Source organism: Myiozetetes cayanensis, unplaced genomic scaffold (genome assembly GCF_022539395.1).
Source record: "Myiozetetes cayanensis isolate MyiCay16 unplaced genomic scaffold, myiCay2020 scf9, whole genome shotgun sequence".
Classification (NCBI taxonomy): domain Eukaryota; kingdom Metazoa; phylum Chordata; class Aves; order Passeriformes; family Tyrannidae; genus Myiozetetes; species Myiozetetes cayanensis.
This window is the reverse complement of record NW_026088185.1, coordinates 32,307,505-32,332,003: the sequence shown is the minus strand read 5'-3', so window position 1 is coordinate 32,332,003 and position 24,499 is coordinate 32,307,505. Positions and strand designations below refer to the sequence as shown.

General features: G+C 42.7%; 1 protein-coding gene across 1 annotated transcript in view; it reads left to right on the top strand.

Moving 5' to 3' along the window:
- The window catches only part of ZRANB3 (zinc finger RANBP2-type containing 3), a 38,912-nt gene extending 15,170 nt beyond the window's left edge, over positions 1 to 23,742 (top strand). The window contains 20 exon segments of the mRNA XM_050340428.1: positions 2,387 to 2,405; positions 4,552 to 4,730; positions 6,990 to 7,221; positions 8,107 to 8,192; positions 10,270 to 10,441; positions 10,858 to 10,986; positions 11,655 to 11,774; positions 12,445 to 12,564; positions 13,035 to 13,214; positions 14,767 to 14,919; positions 15,351 to 15,819; positions 16,534 to 16,689; positions 16,926 to 17,017; positions 18,180 to 18,281; positions 20,164 to 20,306; positions 20,886 to 21,032; positions 21,847 to 22,160; positions 22,163 to 22,227; positions 22,695 to 22,826; positions 23,151 to 23,742. Of these exon segments, the coding sequence (XP_050196385.1) occupies positions 2,387 to 2,405; positions 4,552 to 4,730; positions 6,990 to 7,221; positions 8,107 to 8,192; positions 10,270 to 10,441; positions 10,858 to 10,986; positions 11,655 to 11,774; positions 12,445 to 12,564; positions 13,035 to 13,214; positions 14,767 to 14,919; positions 15,351 to 15,819; positions 16,534 to 16,689; positions 16,926 to 17,017; positions 18,180 to 18,281; positions 20,164 to 20,306; positions 20,886 to 21,032; positions 21,847 to 22,160; positions 22,163 to 22,227; positions 22,695 to 22,826; positions 23,151 to 23,249 (3,109 nt within the window). The 3' untranslated portion in view covers positions 23,250 to 23,742.
- The last annotated feature ends 757 nt before the right edge of the window (positions 23,743 to 24,499 follow it).

Here is a 24,499-nt window from a genome sequence, read left to right as displayed (position 1 = left end):
CAATGGGAAAAACTTGGACTTACCTCTTGTAACTGCATTAGGCATCTTTAGGATTCTTATTTTTTGAGCTGTGAAAGCTACACAAGAGGAATGCTCTGAAATGCACTATGTCATAAAATAAATGGAATATCCTCCATTGCCATTTCCACTGACGTTAGTTTGATTAACTCCTACCTGTGTCATAAACTCAACCTCGTGTGCCATGTCAAAATTGTATCAAGTGCAAGTGTCAATAACGTTAATTAATTGGCATAAATTAGCAATTTAAAAGGCGGAGCACTTCAGGAATTGGGAGTGTGAAGTGTGAGGATCAAAGCAGTGATTCACGTTGCTAAATGTATCACAGCAGAGGGCTTGACACCTTCGGATACTTTAACTGGAGCTTTAAAAAGCTTTGCTGCTGCTCCCTGAGAAGTTTCACTTCAGACATGTGAAGTGGCAGTGAATAGCCAGGAAAATAAGATGCTCTGGAGCACCAAAGGGTTTATGGGTGCAGTGGGAAAAGGAGGGCAGGAAGAAAACCACCACAGTTTCTTAGTGGCCAGCAGATACTCAAGTCATCAAAGCTGAAGTGGCTACAGTTCACCCTAAAGAAAAAAGTCTGGTTTTATGGAAAAAGAAACCATCTGTGCCTGTGGATGACATAATTCTAAAGCTTTTTGGTTTATTTGCTATTTGGGTTCTAATTGTCAGAGTGATTGGTAAATGGCTCTGAACTTCTTCACTGGAGCTCCTCATCCTGAAATGGAAAAAGGAGGGTCCAAATGATCTCCATGTGCCAAAGGCCAGTGCAGCAGGATCTTGTGTGTTCTCACTTTGGTTTGTGTGTCTGAATTACCATTGCACTGTTTATGCAGTTCTGCTAACATTGAAGTTGATGTGCTGGGAAATCCTGTATTTGTCAGCACAAGTTGGGAAGGAACATTTGTGTTCTGATATCCTTATACTGAATAATTTTTATTGAAGAAGTTCTGTGGTTTATTCTGGAGATGACTCTGCTCTGTGTGTCTTACTCATTTTCTGCATTTGTGTAAGGTTACAACAGTGAGTTATTGTGAATTCCAATTGATTTCAGGCCTTAAACTGTTTTTAAGAAGCATGATTGATGCACTGAAAGCACATCAGTGCTGTTGGCCTCCAAGAATCTGCAGAAAGAAAGGCTTGGTTTGTAAACTTCAGCTCAAGCAATTAACAATGAGTATTGAATGAAAAAAAAAAATCAGTCTTGGAGCAAAACCTGCCATTTTAAAATTAGAAGTGTGTCTCAGTTGTCTGCAAATAAATGTCTTTGGCCAGCTGCAAATCACAGGCATTAACGCCCCAGACTCAGGAGTTGCCACTAAAGATAATTCTCTTCCTGCCTTTTTTTTTTTTCTTTTGGGAAATCTGCAGACTTGGGGGCTTTTTCTTGTTGTGTTTTCTTCCTTTGTTTTCATTGCACCATCCCCAAAGCAATTGCAAGTTCATGGTTTGTTATTTATAAAGAACTGAGCTGTGTAAGAATTAATGTTTAGTTCATTTTTTTACCTCAGTTGAAAGAAAGACACTGGAATTCACACTGGCAGGCAGAGGGTACACATGGAATCACAGAGTGGTTTGGGTTGGGAGGGACCTTAAAGATCATCAAGTTGCAGGATGATGAAGCAGCTTTCATGGGCTAGAAACATCAAAGGTCCCCAGAGCCTCTCTGAGTTAAGAATGTACATAATAAACTAAATAACTCAAAGCCCCTTTTGAGAAATTCATATCAAAGGGGGCATTTAATGTTTGGAAAATGTAAATTGACAGAATTTACCAGTCTAGGCTGGAGGCTTGGAATTGTCATTGTCTTTGCATGGAGTTGTTACCAAGTGACTCCAAAATGGGCCAAAAATCAAATTCATCTTCTAATCCTTTAGCTGGTACAATTGGTGGGGGAGAGGGAGTGTCTGCTGCTATTTCCAAACAAATGTGACAGCTCTGGAAAGCAGATTTTAAAGATCAGTCTGACATGTAAATAATCCTTAATCACGAAGCACCAAAGCTCTGTTGTTTCTGAAAGACAAAGACCCCTGAAGATGAACCTCCTGCCTTGGAGATGTCTCCTCAGGTTACACTTCATGCATCATCAGACCTAAGCAGCAGTTCAGCTTTGCCATTGACAGCTCTCCAGCAGTGCTGGCAGATTGAAGGTACATTTCTGGAACAATTGGCATCCTTTCAAATCCAGACCAAATTAATTTTTTTTTAGTTGACACCTGGAGGAATGAAATCACCTTTTTCCTTTTGTTGGTTCTGCAAATCCACAGCTTAAATTTGTAGTAATCCATTTGTAAGTGTTGGTTTATTTGTTGTATTCAGTATTAATTTCTGCTTTTCTCCCCCTCTCTTTTCATTTCTTTTTCAGGTGTATGATTGCTGATGAGGTGAGTGATGTTCCTGTTCCTCTAACACCGTTTATTGTTAATGTTCTTCGTGCAGGGGTGACTTTTTTTGTTTGAGAGATGTGGGCAGAAAGGCTGGTGAGGAAAGCAGCCCAATTCCTGGGATAGTCAGCAGATACTCTGGAAATACCTAAGTGAGGAAAAAAATCAGTGCTGACATGAGTTTTGAAAAGAATCTTTGAGAAAACTCAGAAGGTTCCTTGGAACTGTATTTAGGGAGGTCAAATCTCAGGAATTCTCAAATCTTAAAAACTTTAATTCAGGTGATTTCTTTTCAGCACTTTCTCATTGCATTTTTAATGGATTTGTGGACATTCCTGGTCCAAAGAGATTTTTAACAGGAGGGGTTTCCAAGGAGGAATTTTCTTGAACTCGCTGATCAAGTGAAATTCGTTCCTTCCCTACATTTGAAAATTCACATTGTATTCCCTAGCAGGGAAATCTTCAGTCCAGCATTTCTTCCCACAGATAAAACATTTTTGTAATAATGCTCTGGCTGTGCTGTCAGTGTAAAGCCTTTCTGGAAGAGGGGTAATAGTTAGGGATTGATAGAGTCTCCCTGTTCTAATTTGGGTTTTCTTGGCACACCAGGAGGGAGAGAGAGATGGATTCCTGGGATTTAAGCATCTCCTCACACTAGAAAAATCTCATTACAACTGGAGATAAACTGGCACAGAACGGGAAATTTCTGCAAACTGTGAGGAATACAAAAGTATTCAGGGGAAGAGAAAAGGGAAGCTTGGGAAAAATCAAAATACCAGCAGTATATTTGTTTATTAAAAAAAGGAACTCTTATTTCCCTCCTTGAATGAGAAAATGAGCTCTGGGTAATTATGTGAGCAATAAAAAGTCCTGCAAGATGTATTTATTGCCAAGCAAATAATGTGTATTTTGTAATGACAGTAGGTCTGGCACTGGAGGAATATTGAGCAGTGGGATAGCCTGAGCTTTTTTGACTGTCCCTAAAATAAGAGAATGTTGGGGAAGGAAAATACCAGTACTGTGAGTTTGTATGTGAAGGGAAGCTGTGATATGGGCCTGGGTGCACTGATGCCAAGAGCCCTGCTTTTATCCCCTGCTCCTTTCAGCTCACTTGTCTGGGTCATCACCAGGCACTGGGGCAGTCTGATCAGGGAGACAACTGTGGCAACAAATTAAAAATTAATGTTATTTTTTGTTAGTTTGTTTTCTTTCACCGGGATTTGTTTTCAGCTGGCCTAAGAACCCCTGGTGACACAAGGGGAGCTTGCAGGAAAATTTTAATGAAAACTCGGCAATTTGGAACAAAACCTTAGTATCACAGCAGCTCTGGTTATTTCTCTTTTTAGTAATACTTGAAATATTTGTTATGTTTTCTTCTACACCTGGGAAATCTCTCCATTATGTCATTCCATCAGTCCACCTAAACTCAGCACTGGAGATGTGAGGGGTTGGTTTGTGTCTCTGCTGCCAGTAGTTGGACAGCAGCAAATCAACTCCAGTATCCACTGGGCTCCTTGGAAAACCTGCACAGAGGATTTTAAGGCCAGGCTCTGCTTTGCTGTTTACCAGGAGTCTGGAACCATCTCTGGCCATGTGAATGAGCCCCCAAATTCTGGATATTGGATTCATCTGTTACTATCTGTGGTCATAATTCATGGGCAGAGTTCCTGCCCTGACAGCATGAACCAAGTACTTTCTTGTTATATACATATATATATATATATATTTATAGTTATTTTTATGTACAAAGGCATCCTATATTTTTCTTTCCTATGCATAATCTTTTAAAAAGTGGGTTTTGTACCTCAACATGTTAAAGAGTTTGGCCTTTTTTTCGGTCTGTCCTATTAAGACCCTGAACTGAAAATCTTCTGAAACAGAATGGAAATGCTTCTTTTGGCTTTAATGAGCAAACCAGATAGAACAAATGTTGTTATAATCCATTTTAACAGCAACATCAGGTTCCATAAAGGATGATCTGTGGTAACAAGTGATGATTAAACAGGTGCTGTGTGAGGAGCTCTTTGACTTGCTTTCCTTTAGCTGGTTCTGTCTTTGCAAATTGTTTTCAGCTCTTGTGAGTGGAAGATGCTTTCTGAGCAGAGACTTCTGTGTTTAATCTTGTTCTTTGCTCTTCTTTTCCCAGATGGGGCTGGGTAAAACCATTCAAGCAATTGCCATTTCATATTACTACAAGAATGAGTGGCCTCTCCTGATTGTGGTGCCTTCCTCTCTGAGGTACCCCTGGGTGGAAGAGATGGAGAAGTGGATTCCAGAGCTCTCTCCAGACGACATCACCATCATCCAGAACAAAACTGATGTGGGGTGAGTAAAGCTGGTTATTCTGCTGTGGAAAGCCTTTGTTCTCTACCCCCTGCTCAAGGAGGGCCACCCTCTGGGATGGCAGATAAAGCCCCTGGAATATCAGATATACCCTCTGGGATATCAGCCACTCCTGCCAGTTTTGTGTAATTTTTTCAGAGTAGTTACTCATTTCCTTTGAAGTTGAGAGATGTGGTTTTTTTGCAAAGTGGCAAGTGCCTGTCTGCTGAAAATGAAATGCCTTCAGTGTGTCTCAGATTGAACATACACAGTTATTTCTCAGCTCTGATGGATTCATTGGCTTCTGTAAAGCATTTTATGAAAACCTCTGGTTAGGTTACAAAACGAGGAGGTAATTACTGTTAAAATTCTATTTAGTGCACTGAAAAAGCCTGTAAGTTAGAAGAAGTAATCCCTAAATAACTGGAAAGGTCATTGTGACCTAGGCTTTTCTATCTTTTCATGGGAATGTTTGGGAATGTTCTTCTGAAACTTCAGTGTGAGGGAGACCGATCTTGTGCCCTGGGGAGCCTCAGAAAGGGACCTGAGCACCAGGATGTGCCACCTGGAACCTTCCTTGTGGGGACCACAGAAATCCAACTGCAAAGGGGTTAGAGCTTCATTGCTGCTGAGGGTCAAGATTTAAGTTTATCACTGGAGTATGAGGACTAAAATGAGCCTTTTTTATTTTTTTAAGCTATTTAACTGAAAGCACTTAATGATTACAGTGCTCGTTATGGAAAGGGGAAATGTGGAGTAAGGAAAACGATGGCAAAATTAAATGGCAAACAAAATCCTATTCTTTTTATATTTTAAGAGTTTTTTTCAAGGAGTAGACCTTAATCATTGTCAAGGGAAGATGAAAACTTGGGTTTCTACTTGTTTAAACTTAACTCCCAGGAGGCTTCCTAGCTACAAGTGAGGTTGTGTCGAACTAATTAATATTTTAACATTAGAAAGTGTTTTATGCATTTGCAAGAAAATGCAAAAATACAACTGCCAAACTTGGTTTAGCATTTTGTTACATTCTGCTTCCATATGTTCAGCTTGGGTTTCTCTCAGTTCAATCCTCTGCTTTTCTTCAAAACTTCAGCAAGTAAGTTTACTGTTGGAGTGTTGCTTGACTTTTTGATTTTAACAGGTTAAAATACACTTACTTAGGCATCAGTTAAGGTCCTTGCAATTTCTGGCTAAATTTGAAATTGGATGTTTCTTGAATAAATTGGTTCCACTACGACTAAACAGATTTATTTGTGAATTTTTGTACACACTTCCCAGAGGGATAAGGGGTATTCTTGCTGTCCTGGTTGCCACATTTGCCAGGACAGAAGAGGCAGGGCCTGTGGTGCAGTGCCCACCCACTGCCTCTTCCACTGCCAGCAGCATCAACCTGCACATGCACGTACTTTCTGCCTCTGAAATGCTCAAGGAAACTTCAACTTGTTTTTTCTTTTTTGCTCTCTTGCCACTGAAGAAAAGACAAAAATCACTCCAGCAGAGCAGTGGTGCCTGGCAGGTGGGTGCACCAGCTCTGCCCCTCGTCCTGGTGATTCCTGTCATCAGTTCCTGTGCTGCTCCAAGGCTCCTGAAGGGCCACAGTGCTCTCTAGTGATTTTAAAGTCAGTTTGTGGACCTATATGCATCTCTAAATTTATTATAATGAGTTCACTTCCAATTAAGTACTGATTTTTCATCTTGTGCCTTGCCTGTTCCCTGCTTCCAGCTTTTTTGTTTTCTTCGTGTTGTGTTTGAGTGAAAAAGCTGGATAGGCAGCTCTGGCAGGAATGTTGTTCCAGGTGGGTGGGGTTGAGGCCAGACTGTACTTTTACAGTGCCCAAATACTCAGGGACACTCCAGACAGGGATCTCAGGATGCTGTACCCAGAGCAGGAGAGGCTTGCACAGAGACATTGTTGCTTCAGCTGTTTGGGTGCTGATCCTGTGTGTACCTTGTTAGCCAGGAGGTGGATTTGTCCCGTGTGACACTGTGGGCACAGGCTGAAGCAAGACAGCCAAGATACATGAAATTCCTTTTAAATGCAACTTATGGCTTCTGAAAATGATGATGAAATGTGTGTGTGAAAAGTGTGAGGCCTTTTAAACACAAACCCCAAAGTTAATTGTTTGCCTGACAGCCCGCTGGTCAATCAGTCCAAACCAGACATACAAACCTTCCTAAATTAATTTTCTATAATCTCTTTGCCCTGTTGCTTTTCCGACGGTGAAAATTTACCAAGCAAACCTGTGGATTTTTCTCTTCCAGGGGAATATCCACCAGCAAAGTAACGATCCTGGGCTATGGCCTGTTAACTTCTGATGCACAGACTCTGACAGACACTCTGTACAGGCAGAACTTCAGGGTGGTTGTGGTCGATGAGTCCCACTACATGAAATCCAGGAACGCCACCCGCAGCCAGATCTTACTGCCAATCGTGCAGCAGGCTCAGAGAGCTGTTCTTCTTACTGGCACCCCTGCTCTGGGGAGGCCTGAAGAGGTATTGGATGTCCTGTGTTGTGGTTTAGGGTTTTTATGAGGGTGGTGTCAGTAGTAAATGAAGGGTTCTGTAGTTTTCTGGAGTGCATACAGTTTGCATCGTGACATCCAGAGCTGCACTGGGAGGCACAGGTACAGGAAACTAAACCAAGGTCTTTTTGTTTCAGTTGGCTTTACAAACTTATTTCAAGCTTGTGACTTGAGACAGTGCTTCTTGTAAGAAATTAATCTCACAGGTAGCAACAGATTGTTGGGTGAAACGGAAAATAAAGACCCTGAGTAGAGAACTGTTTGTTTCCTCGGGGTGGGAGAGTCTTTGGGGGACAAGAGCTTGTATTAAATCTTCTGCTTCATCATCTGATGTAGGAATATTCCTGATGTTCACATAAGGGGAAAAATATATAAAAAATATAAAACTGCTTGTTACAGTCCAAAAAGACAGTTTTTCTTTTGAAGGAAGTTCAGCTTGTGCAGTTAGGGGGGAGCAGAGAGGAAACCAGAAAACACTTGGTTTTTTCCACTGACCCCAAGAAAACTGCCTTTATTTCTCAAGTGTAGAAATAAATGAAATATAAGGGCTGATTTGTATCCAGAGAACTTGTAAGAGTTAAACAAACAATACTGTACATTTTAGAGTTTCTCTCTGCGTAAATAGAACTTCTGCCAAGACCCTTTAATGATTTAATTTGTTCAGAGAGATTATAACTCGAGAAAGATACCCACTGTATGGAAAAGGGCTTGCTGTGTCACCAATGCTTGCTTAAAATTTGAAAACAAATGTTTGTATCTCTGGGATATAGTAACTGAAGTTAGAAAGTGTAATACCTTTGTATAATTTCATGATTGGGTTTTTTTGTTTGTTTGTTTGTTTGTTTTTTTGATACAGCTTTTCATGCAGATTGAGGCCCTGTTTCCAAGAAGATTTGGGACTTGGACTGAATATGCTAAAAAATACTGCAATGCTCGTGTCAGGTATTACTGGAATTGCTTATTTGTTTTCTGATCTCTTTGATTATTATTATTTCTGTGATTTTTCTTGTCATGTCAAGTGAGATAATCGGTAGGTATTACCTCTGTACTGCTTGGAAACCCAGGGTCAGGTACCATCTGCTCCATCAAAGAGGATTGGGAAAAGGATTACACTTCTTAAATTAATAAATTCCACTTTTGTTAAATAAAAGTGAAAGCTACTAAAGTTTGAAATACAGTTTAAGTGCCAGCATTCTCTCAAGTAAAATTATTTACACATTTACTTTTGTTAGTATGAAGTTTTGCCTTTAGCCCTGGAGTTTTTGACTCTCAGTCTTATGCTCACGTAATAATTTATATCCCCCTTTATCGTGGGATCCAGGTTTTTTGTTATGCCTGAGTGGGAAAAAAAAAAGGTACCAATACTTATCTCTTTATTTTACAGCTTTACTGAGTAAAAATAAGTGAATAAAACTGCCCAAAGCACAGCAGTGTTTGTAATTCTGTTTGGGGGGATCCAGTGCAGTTCCTGTCCACACCCTGCCTCCAATTTGTGTGGTAACACTGCTCAGTGACACACTTTTCCACCCATGTAACTCATGATTTTAACCCATTTTTCTCTCTTGCATCTTTCCTGAGTTCACAGGTTTCATGTGCTTTGAGTGATTAATTTAAGGAGGATTCCTTTCCCCCAACTTGCTTCCCTCAGCTTGATTTGAATGATGCTTTCTCTAGGTATGATCTGAAGCAGAGGGGATAGAAGCTGCTCCAATTTAAAATGCTTGCTTTTACCCATCTGACTCCGTGTTCCAATCTGGAAGGTGGGAAGCCACGAGAAGGGAAGAACCTTTCAAAAAATTCCTTAGCTGAAAAATGTCCTATCTCCAACTTTGCATGTATTCAAAATAACAGATTTTGTCAAGTAAATTAGCTGGCAATTAGGTTTAATTTTTACAGTAATAATGACATGGTTTCACTTTCATAAAGCTTGTTTTTCTCCCCCCATCATACACATTTTATCAGTATTTCATTTCAAATACCATGGAAGAGCACTGCCTAATTTGCAGACAGAGAAATGCTATTTTTTCCAGGGTGTTTTGACTGAATGCATCTGTAATCTTCACACCACAAGTGTGTGTGGGCACAGCCTGGTGTAGCTACTCAATCAGAGACGATTACTTATTTTTGGAGTGCCATAAATGCAATAAAAATCAAGTTCAGGGGTTGGCAGGCTTCTGGGGAATAACTTTATCATCGTGCCTTGGCTGAACCCAAACATCCTGTGGGGTTATAAACTCCACAGATCTCTTTTGTGCATGTATTTCATGTTGGAGGGGGCTTTCACTGAGGTGTCCATAGACAAGGTGAGCTCCAAACTCCTCCTGGGAGGTTTTGCCTCCCTTTCTGTTGCATCCCCAGTGCTGAGATGGAGGGAGGAGACCTTTATTTACAAGGACAGCCATCTCATTTTTGTTGTTTGATGATCTCTTGGCAGTGCTGACAGTGCAAAGCTGCAGTTCCTGCTGCAACCCTTCCTTAAAAACAGCAAAGAAAGAATAAGGAAAACTGAGTTAATAAATTCTTTCTCCTTTCAACCTTCAGCTTTTTGACATGAAACCTATTTCCTCTACGGAACCACCTTCATTAAATAGTATTACATGTAAGGACAGTACCTTGAGCTTTAAATCCTCTGGCAGCAACTAGGAAGGAATTCTCAGGTAGGGAAACACAGGAATATTAATGGTGATAGGTTCAGTTTTCCTGATGCCTTTCCTGCCCATAATGCAATAAAGAATATTCTCATGGTGGTATGTTCTTCTCTATTTTCTGCCTCCCGTGGACAGGGCAGTGCAGTGGGGTTAGCAGGGGATTGTGGGGTCTCCTGGGAAGTTGAAGCAGCTCTGACTTCAGCACTGGAAGGAATCAGAGAGAAAACAATCATCTCTCTGGCACAAAGAGGAGCTCCAAGGGTTGTTACCCAGCACGGTTTCGTATCTAACAGCCTGTCTTAAGATTAATTCCGTACTGAAGTTTTCCACTGAACTTGGAAGATCTGGTGTTGATTTTTATTCGTTTCCAGGTTTTTTGGGAAAAGAGCGCAGTGGGACTGTAGAGGAGCTTCCAATTTAGAAGAACTGCATCGACTTTTAAGTGCAATAATGATCAGAAGGCTGAAGAATGAGGTTCTGACTCAGCTGCCTCCCAAGGTCAGGCAGCGCATCCCCTTTGACCTCCCCCAGGCTGCAGCAAAGGTACATTTTGGCTACATTTTTGGGACACTTGTGCTACCAGCACATTTGGTAGGAAATAGGAATATCTGTGTATCCATCTGCATTTACATGTGTGCCTGAGTGTTATTATATGCAGTTACAAGGACTGAGTGAATACAGAGCACGACATGTCTGTTATTCTCTTTAAAATACAACAGAAAGAATGTTATAAAGCTATTTTTTTTGCATCAAAGAGAAAATTTATCCTTATTTTAGTACAGCCTTCTTTCCTGTCTACTTTTCCCATAGATTTTGAATCCTACAGTTCCTTTTAGCCAAATTTGGCAGAGTTCTCAAAAAGCCCTCAGTTCCCAAACGTTTCATACTTGGAACATGCACGTTGAGGTAGAGGGTGCTTTGTCCTGTGTGTGTAACCACTGGTCTCTTCTGCCAACCAGAACCTGAGTGCCACTTTTGCAGAGTGGGAGAAACTGATGAGAAACCTGAATGCAGATGCCACTGAGAGCCACTTCTCTCAGGTGATGAGTCTGATCACACGGATGTACAAAGAGACAGCCATCGCCAAGGTGAGCGTGGAAGGCTCTTCTCAATCCAAGAGACACTCCCCAAACACACAGGGCAAAACAGGGGCTTGCATTAACTGAGCACTGATCACTTTTGTTGTTAACTGTAATAATTACTTTCATAGTTTTTGTAAAAGATATTGAAAACTGTGTTTGACACAACAGGATTCTATGAATGCTTACACAGAGCAATGTTTTATGATTATGGTATCGTGAAAGTATCAGAATTAATTTCTGATCAGAAAGTTATCAGAATGATGGTATCTGCATCAGTGCAGGTGCAGAAGTTCTGATTAAACGTTACCTTGTCCCTTTGAAATATGTTTGGGTTTTTTCCAAATATGGATTAGAACATCAGATAAATGTAATTAAAAACGGGTTTATCTACCTCTTAATCAGAAGAAGTGCCGTGTAATTATGTGATGTTTCCAGGATAATTTTTTTCACTCTGAAGGAATGAGTTGGGTTTCTCAAAGGCATTCAAATGGTGGCATTTTTTTAAATCTGAATCATTTTGTACTTAGCAATGTTAGAGTTTGATGAAGTCTTAATGTGGATAACAAAAGGTGTGGAAATTTACCTTTTTCTATTACAAGGGATCAAAAGGCATTCAAATAAACTGTCTATTTGAACATAACGATGCTCAGATGAAACACACTCTCTTACTCCAGGCAGGAGCAGTGAAGGATTACATCAAAATGATGCTTGAGAATGACAAGCTGAAGTTCCTGGTGTTTGCCCACCACCTGAGCATGCTGCAGGCCTGCACAGAGGCTGCCATAGAGAGCAAGGTAAAGAGAACAAGTGTGCTCCTTCAGATGCACAAATACACACACAGGAGCCGTGTCTGAACTCAGGAGAGCTGCACATGGCTGCAGGAGTTGAGGGGTTTACACACGTGCAGATCAGTGCCACTTGCTTAAAAGGGATCCTGTGGTCTAATGTGAACACACTGTTCTCTGCTCTGATACTTTATTATTATTAAATCAGTGCTGTAGGCAGCTGTTTCCCAACTTTTTCTACCAATGGGCCTCTGTCTACTTTTTTGGGGGTTTTAACAGCACATGAATGTTTCATTCAAAGCAGTAAACCTGTTGGCACACAACTTTCACCTTACTCTGATCATGGACCCTCAACTCTTGCTAGCAGTGCTGGCTGACTTTGCTGGTTTATATTGTTATCATCTTTTAAATGCTTGGAATTTTAATCAAGGGTGTCAGGGCAATTCCAGGTTCTTCTGTGGAATATTCCATGTTAAGATCCCTTGTTTGTTCTGTCTTCTGCTTCTGTAACCAGGGAATACTAAGCCTACACTTATCTAGATGGAGGCTTGATTGTAACTCCAGCTGATGTATCCCAGGAACAGAACAGCTCTTTCCATGGTTTTCCTGGGGGACAGAGGGGGGTTGGATCCAAACCAGCCCCTGACAATGTCATTCTGTGTCTGCTCTGATGTTACAGGCTCGCTACATTCGGATAGACGGGAGTGTCCCCTCTGCAGAGAGGATTCACCTTGTCAATCAGTTCCAGAAGGATCCTGACACCAGGGTTGCTATTCTGAGTATTCAGGCAGCTGGGCAGGTAGGGTGAATAATGTGCTAGAGGGTTATAGGTACTGGAGTCACTGGTGACTGAAGTGATTTAATGAAGGCAATTTATCTTCACGCAATTTGTCTTTTGCAGACTCAGGTATTCATTTTTTTTTGCACTAATCACATTCACTGTTTTAAGCCTCTGTTGAAATGACTTGGGGAAAATGATGATAAGCAGCAGCATGTCATTCTTGAATAATCAGGAAAAACTCCATTTCATTAAAAATTCCAGATTAATAGGAAATAAGTGTTGCTTCCATAATGAAAAGCAATATGGCAGTCTTTGAAGGACTTTTGAAGGTAGAAATCAGTATAACAGGCCCATCTGCTGTCGAGGTGTCCCCTCTTTCTTCCCTATAAAAATGTCCTGTACAACCTTTTAGCTTTCTTTTGCTTCAGGTAATCAGTTGCCTGTGCGTGGAACCTTTGTTCTAAAATGCACCTACCTGTTCTGCTTAGGGTTTAACCTTCACTGCTGCCACCCACGTGGTGTTTGCTGAGCTGTACTGGGACCCAGGCCACATCCAGCAGGCAGAGGACAGGGCACACAGGATCGGGCAGAGCAGCTCGGTGAACATCCACTTCCTCATCGCCAAGGGCACCATGGACACCCTCATGTGGGCGATGCTCAACCGCAAGGTGGGTGTGGGCAGGAGCCAAGGGACCAGGAACCACCCCCTGTGGTTCAGGGAGCGCTTGGCCGAGCTGATGGGGTGGTTCACATCTGCAGGGGGTGGTGGATTTATCTTCCAGCCGTTTGTTGCTCTGGTTGGTTCAGTTTACAATTCTAAGGTGTTCTGCTCACCCGTAACAACTGGAATTCGATATGGTTTTCCTTTTAACTGAATGAGTGTTGTGCCTGAACTAAACTTCCTTTCTGAGAGGCAGAGGCATTCTCAGGTAATTCTTCAGCAGATCCCAGATTACACTGACCTTACTTTCTGTTGCCATTTTCCACCGGTGTTACCCAGTTGTTGTTGGGAATCCTAGAACCACGGAATGGTTTGGGTTGGAAGGGACCTTAAAGCTCATCCTGTTCCACCCCCTGCCATGGCAGGGACACCTTCCACTAGCCCAGGTTGTTCAGAGCTCCATCCAGCCTGGCCTTGGGCACTTCCAGGGATGGGGCAGCCACAGCTTCTCTGGGCAACCTGTGCCAGGGCCTCACTGCCCTCCCAGGGAAGAATTTCTTCCTGATATCCCATCTATCCCTGCCCTCTGTCACTGTAAAGCTGGGATAGTTCCAGTCTGCTTTTTTTTTCCCTTACTGGGAAGATCTTGGACAGTTCACAGGACTAAGAAAAAGAATTTGACTGTTTTGCTTCTGTGACCTTTTTGTGGCCTTTGGTACCACTCATCAGTGTCTCGTCTTGGTACCTGAGGTGTGCCAGTGCTCTGTGAGCTCCTGTGTTCTGACACTGCCACAGGTGTCACTGGGGAAGGAACTGCCTTTTGAGCACCCGGTGTCAGCATCATTTGGCTCTGTGATCACAGAGGGTTCTTTCTGATGCAAAGGGCAGCTCCTGGTTGTGGGTCCTGCCTTTGGCTGCCCCTGTGGCTCTGTTGGTTTGTTCTCCACAGTTGCTGCAGGGAGAAACTGGTGCCCATTTGTTTGCCAGTTTATTCCTCCTCCTCAGAAAAATAACCACTGCTTAAAGAATCCAGGTGCTGCAAACTGTGCTTGGCATTCAGCTGGGGAATGAAGTTCTGTGCTCTGCTGCTTGGAGGTACCTCTGGAAACATCTGTCAGTCTGGTACATTATGAGTCTCCTTAAACATGGCACAGATGGGGCTCAGTAATTCAACAACAATTTACCTCGCCAGTTCTGTCACTGGGCTGCTGCTTTCAATTAATTCTGCCTTTGTTTGTCTCCACATGCCAAGTAAAACAATATTAAGACTGTGAGAGATGTACACAATCATATATTCTCCTTTAAGTTAATAAAAACTGACATTTTGTGTACAGTTTCAATACTCAGACTGTGTTAAATACAGGACTTGGCATCACTCTTGCACACATGGATGCTGAAGGAAGAACAGGTTTAATCACTTGTTCTGAATTACAGCAGTTCAGCCCATTGCAAACGCTGACTTGGGTTTGCAGGGGAAGCAGATGGAGTGGTTACAGGTGAATTAAGTTTTTCCCAAGGCATGAATTCCTGGGAAACTTTGTGCAGTTGTTTCTCTGCAGGCCAAAGTCACAGGCAGCACCCTGAATGGCAGGAAGGAGAAGATGCAGGCTGAGGAAGGGGACAAGGAGAAATGGGATTTTTTGAGTTTTGCTGAGACCTGGACCCCAAATGAAAGTCTGGAAGATCCTAAAAATGAACTTTTATTTACACACGTAAGACTTGCTTCTTCTGTTTCATTTCATTTAAAAAAAAAATCTGTTGTTTGCTGGAGCTTTCTGTGCACTGCAAACTTACTAAGAGAGAAACACTAAATAAGTAGGAAAAATTACCCTAAAATCCATTTTATATAATATACCAGTTCTGTGTATTCATTTTCTGGTGGTAGTGCTATTTCAGAATTTTCCTGAGAATTATGAAAATACTTTTCACAGAACAGGAGAGAAATGTTGGATTGCTTTTTCTAATCACAGTTTGGTCTTAAAGGAAGGGATCTTTTGTTTCTGTCCTCAAAGCAGAAACAGCTGCTTGTATTAGAGGGGAATATTAATGGAGAAAAATAATAATTTTGACACCACCTGATGCAGTCACAAGTGGGGTTAAGAGGCCATCTGCATGACTCTATAATTCTCTCTTTCTCTCCTAGTTTGAGAAGGAAAAGCAGCACGACATCCGTTCCTTCTTTTCCCCAAAGTCCTCCACGGAGAAGAAACGCAAAAGACTTCCTGGCAGTGAATTGTTACAGAATGATACAGAGTCTTCTGAGGCCACAAAAGAGGAGGAAGCAGAGAAGAGGGATGAGAAGCTGGATTCCCCACCAGGAAATGCTGGGGATCCCGTTTGCCCTGAGATCACCTGTGAACGTGAAGCCAAACGAGCCAGAAGCACGAGCGGATCCGCCCTGGGCAGCGGCAGTGACAAAAACAAAACCTCTCCGACTGGAGAAAAGCCCTCTGTGTTTTCAGAAAAAAACAGTGAACCCCCTCCTCGTGGCTTAAACACCTGCACCAACAGCACAGGTGTAGACAGAGCTTGGCACTGCAGGGTTTGCACCTACACCAACCACGAGCTGCTGCCTTCCTGTGAGATGTGCGGCCACCCACGGAGCGGTGACGGTGAGTGTGGGACACAGCAGGCATCTCTCCTTCCCCTGGGGACTCACCCCAGAAAATTCACACCTTTTTTATTCCCCTTTCAAAACTGAGCAACGTGCTATCAGTGTTTTATTAGCTTTATTACTGTGTATTTGTCACGAGAGACGTTATCTGTTAAAACAGGGCTTCTCTTTCTCTCCAGCAGCTCACAGGAGATTTCTTGCACTAAATTTTTGTCCAGCTATCTGGAAAAATTGATGAGACATTTTTATAACTCCGTGCCCATATTTGTCATTTCAGTTGTAAATGAAGGAGTAAGGTTCTTTTATTATTTTTTTTTTAATTTGTTACATTTAAGTCTTTGTGCTTGTTCGAGTAAGGACAACTTCTGAATTTTCCAGGTGTAAATCAATGCCTGGAAAACTGCTCTGTGAGTTTGTGGCATACAAAGGCTGTATATAATATAGAATTGCTACCTGGATTACTTATTTTATGTATTTTGACATGAAGTTGGGGGGTGTGAGGTTGCAGAAATGAAAAACTTTAGTTCTAAGGGAGTAACCACATGGAACAAAGTTACCTCCAGTTTCCTGAGGGGTTGCACCACAGTCATATCAGAGAATAAAATGCCATTTCTTTGTACTTCAGTGACATGGCCCTGTCTCCAGAGGGGTGTTGATGAGGTACCTGTTCAGGCAACGTAAATCCCCACTTTTCTGATTTCTTCATCTTTAGTTGAGAGAATCTGTGAAGCTGCCACGAGCCAAACTGAGGAGGACGTGTCAGAGAGCCCCAGGAGAAAGGAGGAGAGAGCACAGGGCAGTGCTGAGGGTGGGACAGAAGCTCTGGGCCAAGTGCAGGATGGAGACCGTGAAAAAAAGTGTGGAGAAGGTAAAGTGGGGCTCCTGTGAAATGGTTGTGTCCTGCTGGGAATGGAATTAAATGCCTGGGGCTTTTAAATAAAACTTCCACCTCTGAAACACAGACATGGGTACAGGCACTGGCACGTGACTGTCTTGGTGTAGCATGGGACATTTATGGAATTTTGATGGTGTATTATTTTTAATGCCAGAGTAGAAAGAACGGAAGAAAAAACTTCTTAATGTCAACATCTTTTCTCTTCACAGGGGATGAAGATAAATCAGACACATTCCAAATATATGATGGGCTCATGTTTTGTGCAAGCAGGAACACTGACAGAATCCACCTGTATACAAAGGTAAACCTGCAATATGCATGGTTATTGTCACTTTAACATTGCAAAGGGAAATGCTGCCCACTGAAATGAGTCTGTGTGCTCTCAGTTGTTATGTTTGATGTAAAAGGAGCAATATTTTTGCATGAGCTGACATGGACAAAAATGAGGTAGTTTATCATTCCAGCTGTTTTTTTCTCAGTGGAATTAAGTAATTATTAGTAATAATTAAGTAATAATTCCCTTGATACATAACTTCTAGCACTTCTCTTGTCTTACAAATTGGGTTGATGCATTAGATCATTGTTAGAAATGCCAGTGATGGTTGGTTTGGATTCCTGTTTCATTATTAGTGTCTTCTCACAAAATAATTTTAATAGAACACCATGCAAGATTAAAATAAAAATGGCAGTGAACCCTGACAGACCAAGTAAATCAAACATTGTCCCCACATTGTCAGGAAGCTCAGCGTTGGTGCTGTCAGTCAGTAACTCCCTCAATAAGGCACATCCTCATTCATCTGCAGTGCTGGTGGGAACACAAACCAGCAGTCAGGAATTTTCCAGGTCACTGTTCAAGGGGGAGTCAGGACTTTCCAATTTCTTCTTTTTTTGTGATAATAAAGTTCCCTGGGAAGATTTCTTCCAATTACAGAGTGAGTGAGTCAGTGTGTTCAGGTGCAGCTGCAAAGCAGCCCAGATAACTGAGGGCAAGGCTCTGAGATAATACATTTTTATTAGGCTTGATAGAGATTGTGGCTTTAAAAATTAAGTGGAGAACTTTTTCAGACATTGAAAAAAAAAGTTCAACATAATAAACAATGCCTGAGAATCCTGATTTTAAAGTGTAATGAAGTGACATTCTCAGTCTACAATCATTCATTTCCCTTAGAAATTCAGTCAAGAGGATTATAATTTCAGTTTCTTAATGTAAGGCAGTTCATGTGGCTGAACTGTTTGCAAAGAAAAAACATCAGTTATATTAAAAGTTAAATTTTTCAGCCTTTTTACCATGTGAATCATGTTTCTTGTATTTGTGCTGTTATCATCCCTCTGTGCCTTATTGTTTGTTCTGACCCTGAGGCACTAAACTGAGTAGGAAGGGAGGAGAATTCACTTGGAACAGATTGTTTTTCTCCTAGACTGTGCTACATTGCATCTGTAAACAAAACTGTTTGCTTGCCTAGGATGGGGAGCCCCTGAATCATAACTTCATTCCACTGGACATTCAGCTGGATAACTGGGAAGATTTACCAGAGACCTTCCAGCATAAAAAAAATCGTGCTCTGGTAAGAACGAGTTCCACTGGCACAGCAATATCATGTTTAATGCCGAGGAATTTGACTGACTTCTTAAAAAAATAAATGCAGAAATTTCAGGCCTTGGGATCGAGGCACAGCTCCATCCCAGCAAGCAGATCTTAGGGATGCTGATGTGAATATTAACCATGCAGTCTGGCACTCTGGCAAATTATCCTGCTCCTGTTCACGTGTCCTGGAGGGAATCAGCCAGGGAATGCAATTTCTCCTTTACAGGATTAGTAACCAACATTGATAAGTCAACAGAACAGCTTTGGGAGGGCTCTGATTGGAGCACACCAGGAACAAGAATGTTCTGGATTGTCCCAGGGCTGCAGTTCTGAGCAGGCTGCACTCTCACCCTTCCCTTGGTCTGTAACAATTCCCAAAGCAGTGCCAGGCCCAGCTCCACTGACACGTTCAGTTAATTCAGGACTAAAGATCCCACTGATGATGGGGTTTGAGGAGCACAGTAACACTGCAAACACAGTGCTCAGGGAAGGAAATCCAGATGTGAAATATTATCTGCTTCACTTAGTTTTCTGTTTGGGAAATCAGATTGTGTTGTGTAGGAACAAAGAGATTCCTTTTGTAGGTTCTCCAACAAGGTTGGAACTTCCATCTGTCAGAGGGACACGTGGCTGATCGAACCAGCTGTTCTGGGAGGCAGCAAATGAGGGGGATCCACAAATGTTGCCAAGGGATTTGAAAGCCATTTGTTAGACTGGGTTAAGAATTCCAGGGGCAGTGGGTGGCACTTATGGATCTTCCTGTCCCTTAGGGATCTTCCTGTCCCTCAGCCTTCTGCTCCAGATAGGAAGATCCATATTGGTCAACGTTCCTAAGAAGAATCACGGAAATACTTTCTGTTTCTGTTTCCATGGTGTCCTGCTGTTCCACTGACTTCTTTGGTGCTGCTCCAGCTCTGAGGAGCTGAGAGTCTTCTGGGCAGTTTTACATTTGCCATGGAAAAATACCCCAAGGAGACAAAGAAAATCACTGTCAGCTTGAAATGTGGAAGTTTGTTCCTGGATGGAGCTGGAGTCCCAGCTAAGTCCATACTGCCAATGGATTTATTCTTCCCACAGCTGTGTTCACAGACAGCCTGGCCCTGGCTGTGGTGGGCAGTTCCACCTCAGTGGGGAACAGAGTGGAAAAATGGAAAGGGGAAAAAAACCCCACCAAGCCACTTGTTCAATTGTCATATTGTTACTCCCATTTATTTTCTATTGGAGAAATGAGAATGGGATAAAATAATTTTTCCTCTACACGCACCCTAAAGCAAAGAGCCATGTTAGAAATCCTGAATTCCTGTGCAGGGCAGTTTTTCCCTCAGTTCCTCAGTGTTTTCTGTGATTATGTTACTGAGGAAATCCATTAATCAGTCATGCCAGTCCTGCCAGTTTACAGCTTCAAAGGTTTGGGGTTTTTTTGTGGTTTCCCAGCCTGTAAGAAAACTGTTTGATTCAGTACCAGAAATGAAGTTCCTCTGAGTCTCTTTATTTCATTGTACTCTCAAATTCCAAATGCAGAACAAGGAAAGGTGACCAATATCATGCTCCAGTCTCTATTTCCATTCTGAAATACTTTGTTAAGCAGTTTCATCAGTTTTTCTTCGGGATCCTGTGGTCGTGTCAATTTGAGATTTCTGGGAAAGATGAAGGGCAAGTTAAACTGCTCAAAGTGTTGCCCTTTGACTGTGTCAGCAGGTGAGGAGGGGGTTGCAGTTTGTATGCAGAATGACCTGCAGGGACCCTCTCTGGCTGTGGCAGCTGTTTTCAGCCAGTGTTGAACACACTAATCCCAGCACTCTCTAGTGGAATTGTTTCTGTGTAGTGCCTGTCCTGCTGCTGACAGTCATGTTCTCTGCCAGATCCTGAGGTTTGTGAAAGAATGGACTCAGCTGACAGCAATGAAGCAGAAGATTGTCAGAAAAAGTGGTCAGATATTTTACAGTCCTGTTCATGCTGCAGAGGAGTTGTCTAAAAAGCAGTCTGGTGGCAGCAGCACAAAAAGGTATGTGGGGTTTAGTTTTAAGTCCTCTAACTGGAATTGCTGCAGGAAGTTTGTTAAATTCTCCGAGTGTTTCTTAACCCCTTGATTGTGTCCTTCCATGAAATGTGGGAAAAATCTGTGAAGGGTGTTAGAGTGAAGTGATTTAAAAGGTTTTACTTTAGAGCAGTTTGTGTGGTTTCACTTGGAAATGAAGGAGTGAGTTCAAACATAACTAGCAGAGCAAAGAGTCCTCCCGAGCTTGTAAAGATTCCAGGATTATCCAGAGTGTCACTGAGACTTCACCTGCCTGGAACAAAGTGCCTGTCATTTTTAAATGACAATATCAAATTGCTGTCATTTTTAATTGTTACACACAAACCAAGTTAGCTGTTTGCTGGTTAGAATTCGGGTTTAGAGAAAGATATTTCTATTTAATTAAGAAGTGCGGGGAATTTTCTTTCCCCAAACTTTATTCATTTTTCCTCCAGAAAATGAGGAATGTTTCAAGATTGATCCAATGTGCTGTTCCAGTGTTGCAGCAGCCAAGAGTGAACACTCTGTGAGGGAGATGGTCCCTCTGTGACGCTTTGCCTTTCCCAGGTACGTGAGCAGGGAGGATGTGGCAGCAGCCTCGCTCTCCAAAGCCGCCAGCGCCGGGGGCAGCGTCCGCCTCATCTGCAGGGAAAGTGCTCCAGGGAAAGGGGCTGCTCCTAAGAAAGAAAATGCTCCTGCTGAACAACCCCCAAAGTAGGTTTAATAGTGCAATAAGGTGATTAAGCTCTTTTTCCACAGCCTTGGTTTGGTTTTTTTTGAGGTAGTAAAATTGTTTGCTGAGTGTCTGCCTTGCTGGAGTGCAGGAGTTACATGGGAAACTTGCTGTAGTGCTAATGAGCTGGGCTTTGTTTTTATAACAATTGAGATTATATCTGATGTCTGCAGACAGAGCTGCTAATTAACTGAGGCTGACTAAAACAAAACAATGATTCGGTTAAAGAAAAAAAGAATGTTAGCTGAGCCTGCCTGTGGGGTCCACAGCAAGCTCAGCACGTCAAGTTTTCTTCTATTTGGCCTCAAAATTTAGAAAAAGACAGAAATTAATATGAAAATTCTGGGACAGAAATTGCCATTTAAATTTTTTTTTTTCACAAGTGCGATGTGTCCTGCCTTGTTTGGAGCAGGAAAGCAAGAAGCAGCCACAGAGACTGTAAAGAGAAAGCAGGAGGTTTCCTTTGACTTTTTTACTTCTGTTAAAGGGGGGCTGAAACATTTTACCTTTATATGTGTCTATGCCTGACAAACCCCACCCTTTTTTATGAATACAGTATCATTTCAGCTCATGTACACACCTGTAAATGTAGTGAGAGATGCAGAAGAAAAATCTGCCTTGTTACATTCTCAAATGCTGTCCAAGTGCAGATGTAAAGCAGGTGGAGGGTTTGCAGAGTGCAGGTGTCAAGTCTAAAATTGCTGCTTCAGAGCAGAGCAGACACGGTGCATAAAACTGAACGGTGGGGCTCAATCCCTCCTTTACCAACAGCTGGGCTTTGTGCTCTGCCAACAGGTTGCTTTCAGACGCAGGAGGAGGTCCCTCAGTCCCTCACTGCCCGCAGAGTGACGGCTCCCCCCGGCCCCGAGGGTACCTGCAGGCCCTGGACAGCCAGGGGGCCCCGCTGTGCCTGAGCTGCCAGCAGCCCACGGCCCCCCTCTCGCCCGCCAGCCGCGCCTGGGACACGCGCTTCTGCTCCCACGCGTGCCAGGAGGATTTCTCCATCCGCTCCAGCCAGAGCTACCTCAGGGCCAAAGTGTTTGAAGTGGAGCGCGGGGTTTGCCAGTCCTGCCACCAAAACGCGCAGGAGCTTTATCTCAGCGTCAGAGACGCCCCCGGAGTCGGCGCAAGGAACTGCTGGAAAACTCGTGGATGTCCCACCTCCCACTGGGGCAGGTAACTGTGGGGTGCAGTTACAGCTCATCTGGGCACAGACACTTCAGAGAAACCCACAGGCATTCGACAAATTTCAGATAGAAAGTCAACCCAGCATGAACAACAGAACAAGAAAAAACAAGTCCTTAAAAACAAACTGAATCCCCTTGACCTCTAACAGATTTTTCTATCCCACTGTCTTTTAACAGATTTTTCATCTCTAAAAGGCACAGGCATCAAAGTTCTGACTGTAGGATGAATGTAAATACCAGGGCTGGTTGTACAGTTCAGGCTGGGTTGAGAACATGCCAACTTCTTACACTTGTTTGCTTGTCCGGTGGGAGTAACTGAAAAATGCTAAGGCTGGCTTTGTTTTTCCTGATGAAAAGTATAAATAGCTACTGCCCTGCCTGTCCTTGTTCTGCTGTGGTGTGCAGATGTAGCTCAGGAGTGTCTCACCCCCCTGCCCTGTCCTGTGTTTGCTGCAGCTGAACGAGATGCTGCGGAGCCCGGCGGAGGGGCAGTTCTGGCAGGTGGATCACATCCAGCCCGTGTTCAGCGGAGGGGGACAGTGCTCCCTGGACAACCTGCAGACTCTGTGCACAGCCTGCCACAGGGAGGTCAGTGTGCTGGGCCAGGAATCCTGGCCCTCTGCCCTGGAGCAGCAGCAGGAGACTGCAGGCAGGCTCCTCCCCAGCCCTGCAGAACCCCCCTGCCCTCAGCCCCTCCCTCCCACACGGCAAAGGTGGAAAGGCAGCATTAAACTATTATAATATGGCAGTTTGCTCAGGATTTGGGAAAATGCCACCTTAATAAAAATCAGCATTTTATTATGCTGTGCGCTGCAAAATCAGCCTGGAGTTCAGCTGTGGGCTGATGATTTCCCTGGGCACAGAGGTGCCAAGTCTCACCACTCACTGACAGACCTGTCTCTCTCTCTGCAGAGAACTGCCAAGCAGGCCAAGGAGAGAAGCCAACTGAAAAGAAGGTCTTTGGCTACAAAGTATGGCTGTGACATCACCAAATTTTTTGTGAAGATGTAAAATGCAAAATCCCTTCAGGTATAATGTAACACTAAACCCAGTACAGTTCTACACTTTTCCTCATGCACTGATTCAACAGGAACCTCTTTAGCTCATCAGTGCTGCTGGTAGAGAGGAGAAAATATGGAATTAAAACCAAGGAATCATTTGTACCACTGATGGTCAGAGGGCATCCAAGGTATTTGATTATGGTCATATCTTCATGACCCTGTGGCTTAAAGCTAAATTTCAGCATGTAACCTCACTGCACTGAGCCTGACTTACAGGACTTTGGCATTTAGAACTGATGGCACTTGGATGCTGGTTTTTTACTTAACCCAGCTTGTATTAAATCTTATTCATGATAAGGAATACTAAATATTACCAATTATGACATCAAAGGTAGTTTCTGGGAAATGCTACAGTCACATTTTCCTTAATAAGATTGCTGGTTATTTTGGACTGCTTACCTGCCTTTCTTTACAGTTACTTTAAATAAATACAGTTCTCTTTCCTGGTGATTTTCTTCTGTCTCTCCTCCCCCCTGGAACAGTGGCAGGCAGTTGTAAGCTCCTAAAGCACAGCTGGGCACAACACATCACGTCTTCTGAAAGGATGTGGCTGAAATTTCAACTCCATCTAGTTAAAATAAGCTGAAAAGTTACCCTGCTGAGAAAAATTCGTAGAAGTTATAAATGTTTTACTGCCAAAAGGAATGTTTAAGACAAGGTAGTTGCATAACTGCACCATTTTCTGTAGAGTCAAACTCACTGGACACTTCCAGCAAAGATGCTTTTAGGTAATAAAGACACCTTTGGGTAACAGCCTGAAAAAAACCACTGGATGATGTTTGTAGTGCCTGAGTATAATAAAGGAATGATCTCTCCAGCAGTTTAAAGGACCAAGTAAGTGTGAGGGATTGTTAAGTTTATACAGCCTTTACAAGAGTCCACACTGCAGTGTAAAATGTGGTTAGAGAGGAGGAAACCAAGGGGATCAGGGAAGAAGCTGAAGTTAAAGTTTAGTTAATCAGTAATTAGCCCAGTGCGCTTTCTTTTAAAGAAGCTACACAGATAAACAGCAACTCCACTGGTCTTCATCTTACTTACCCCTTGGCCAGAGGAATTTCTCACACAAACCATCTAGAGAACAAATTCCGTGACAGCACTTTCCCTGAAGAAAATTCACGCCTCTTCATCCTGAAAAATGCATTTCTACTTGCTAGAGCATTATCTGAGGAAAACACTCTGACCCCTGTCCCCTCAAAGGAG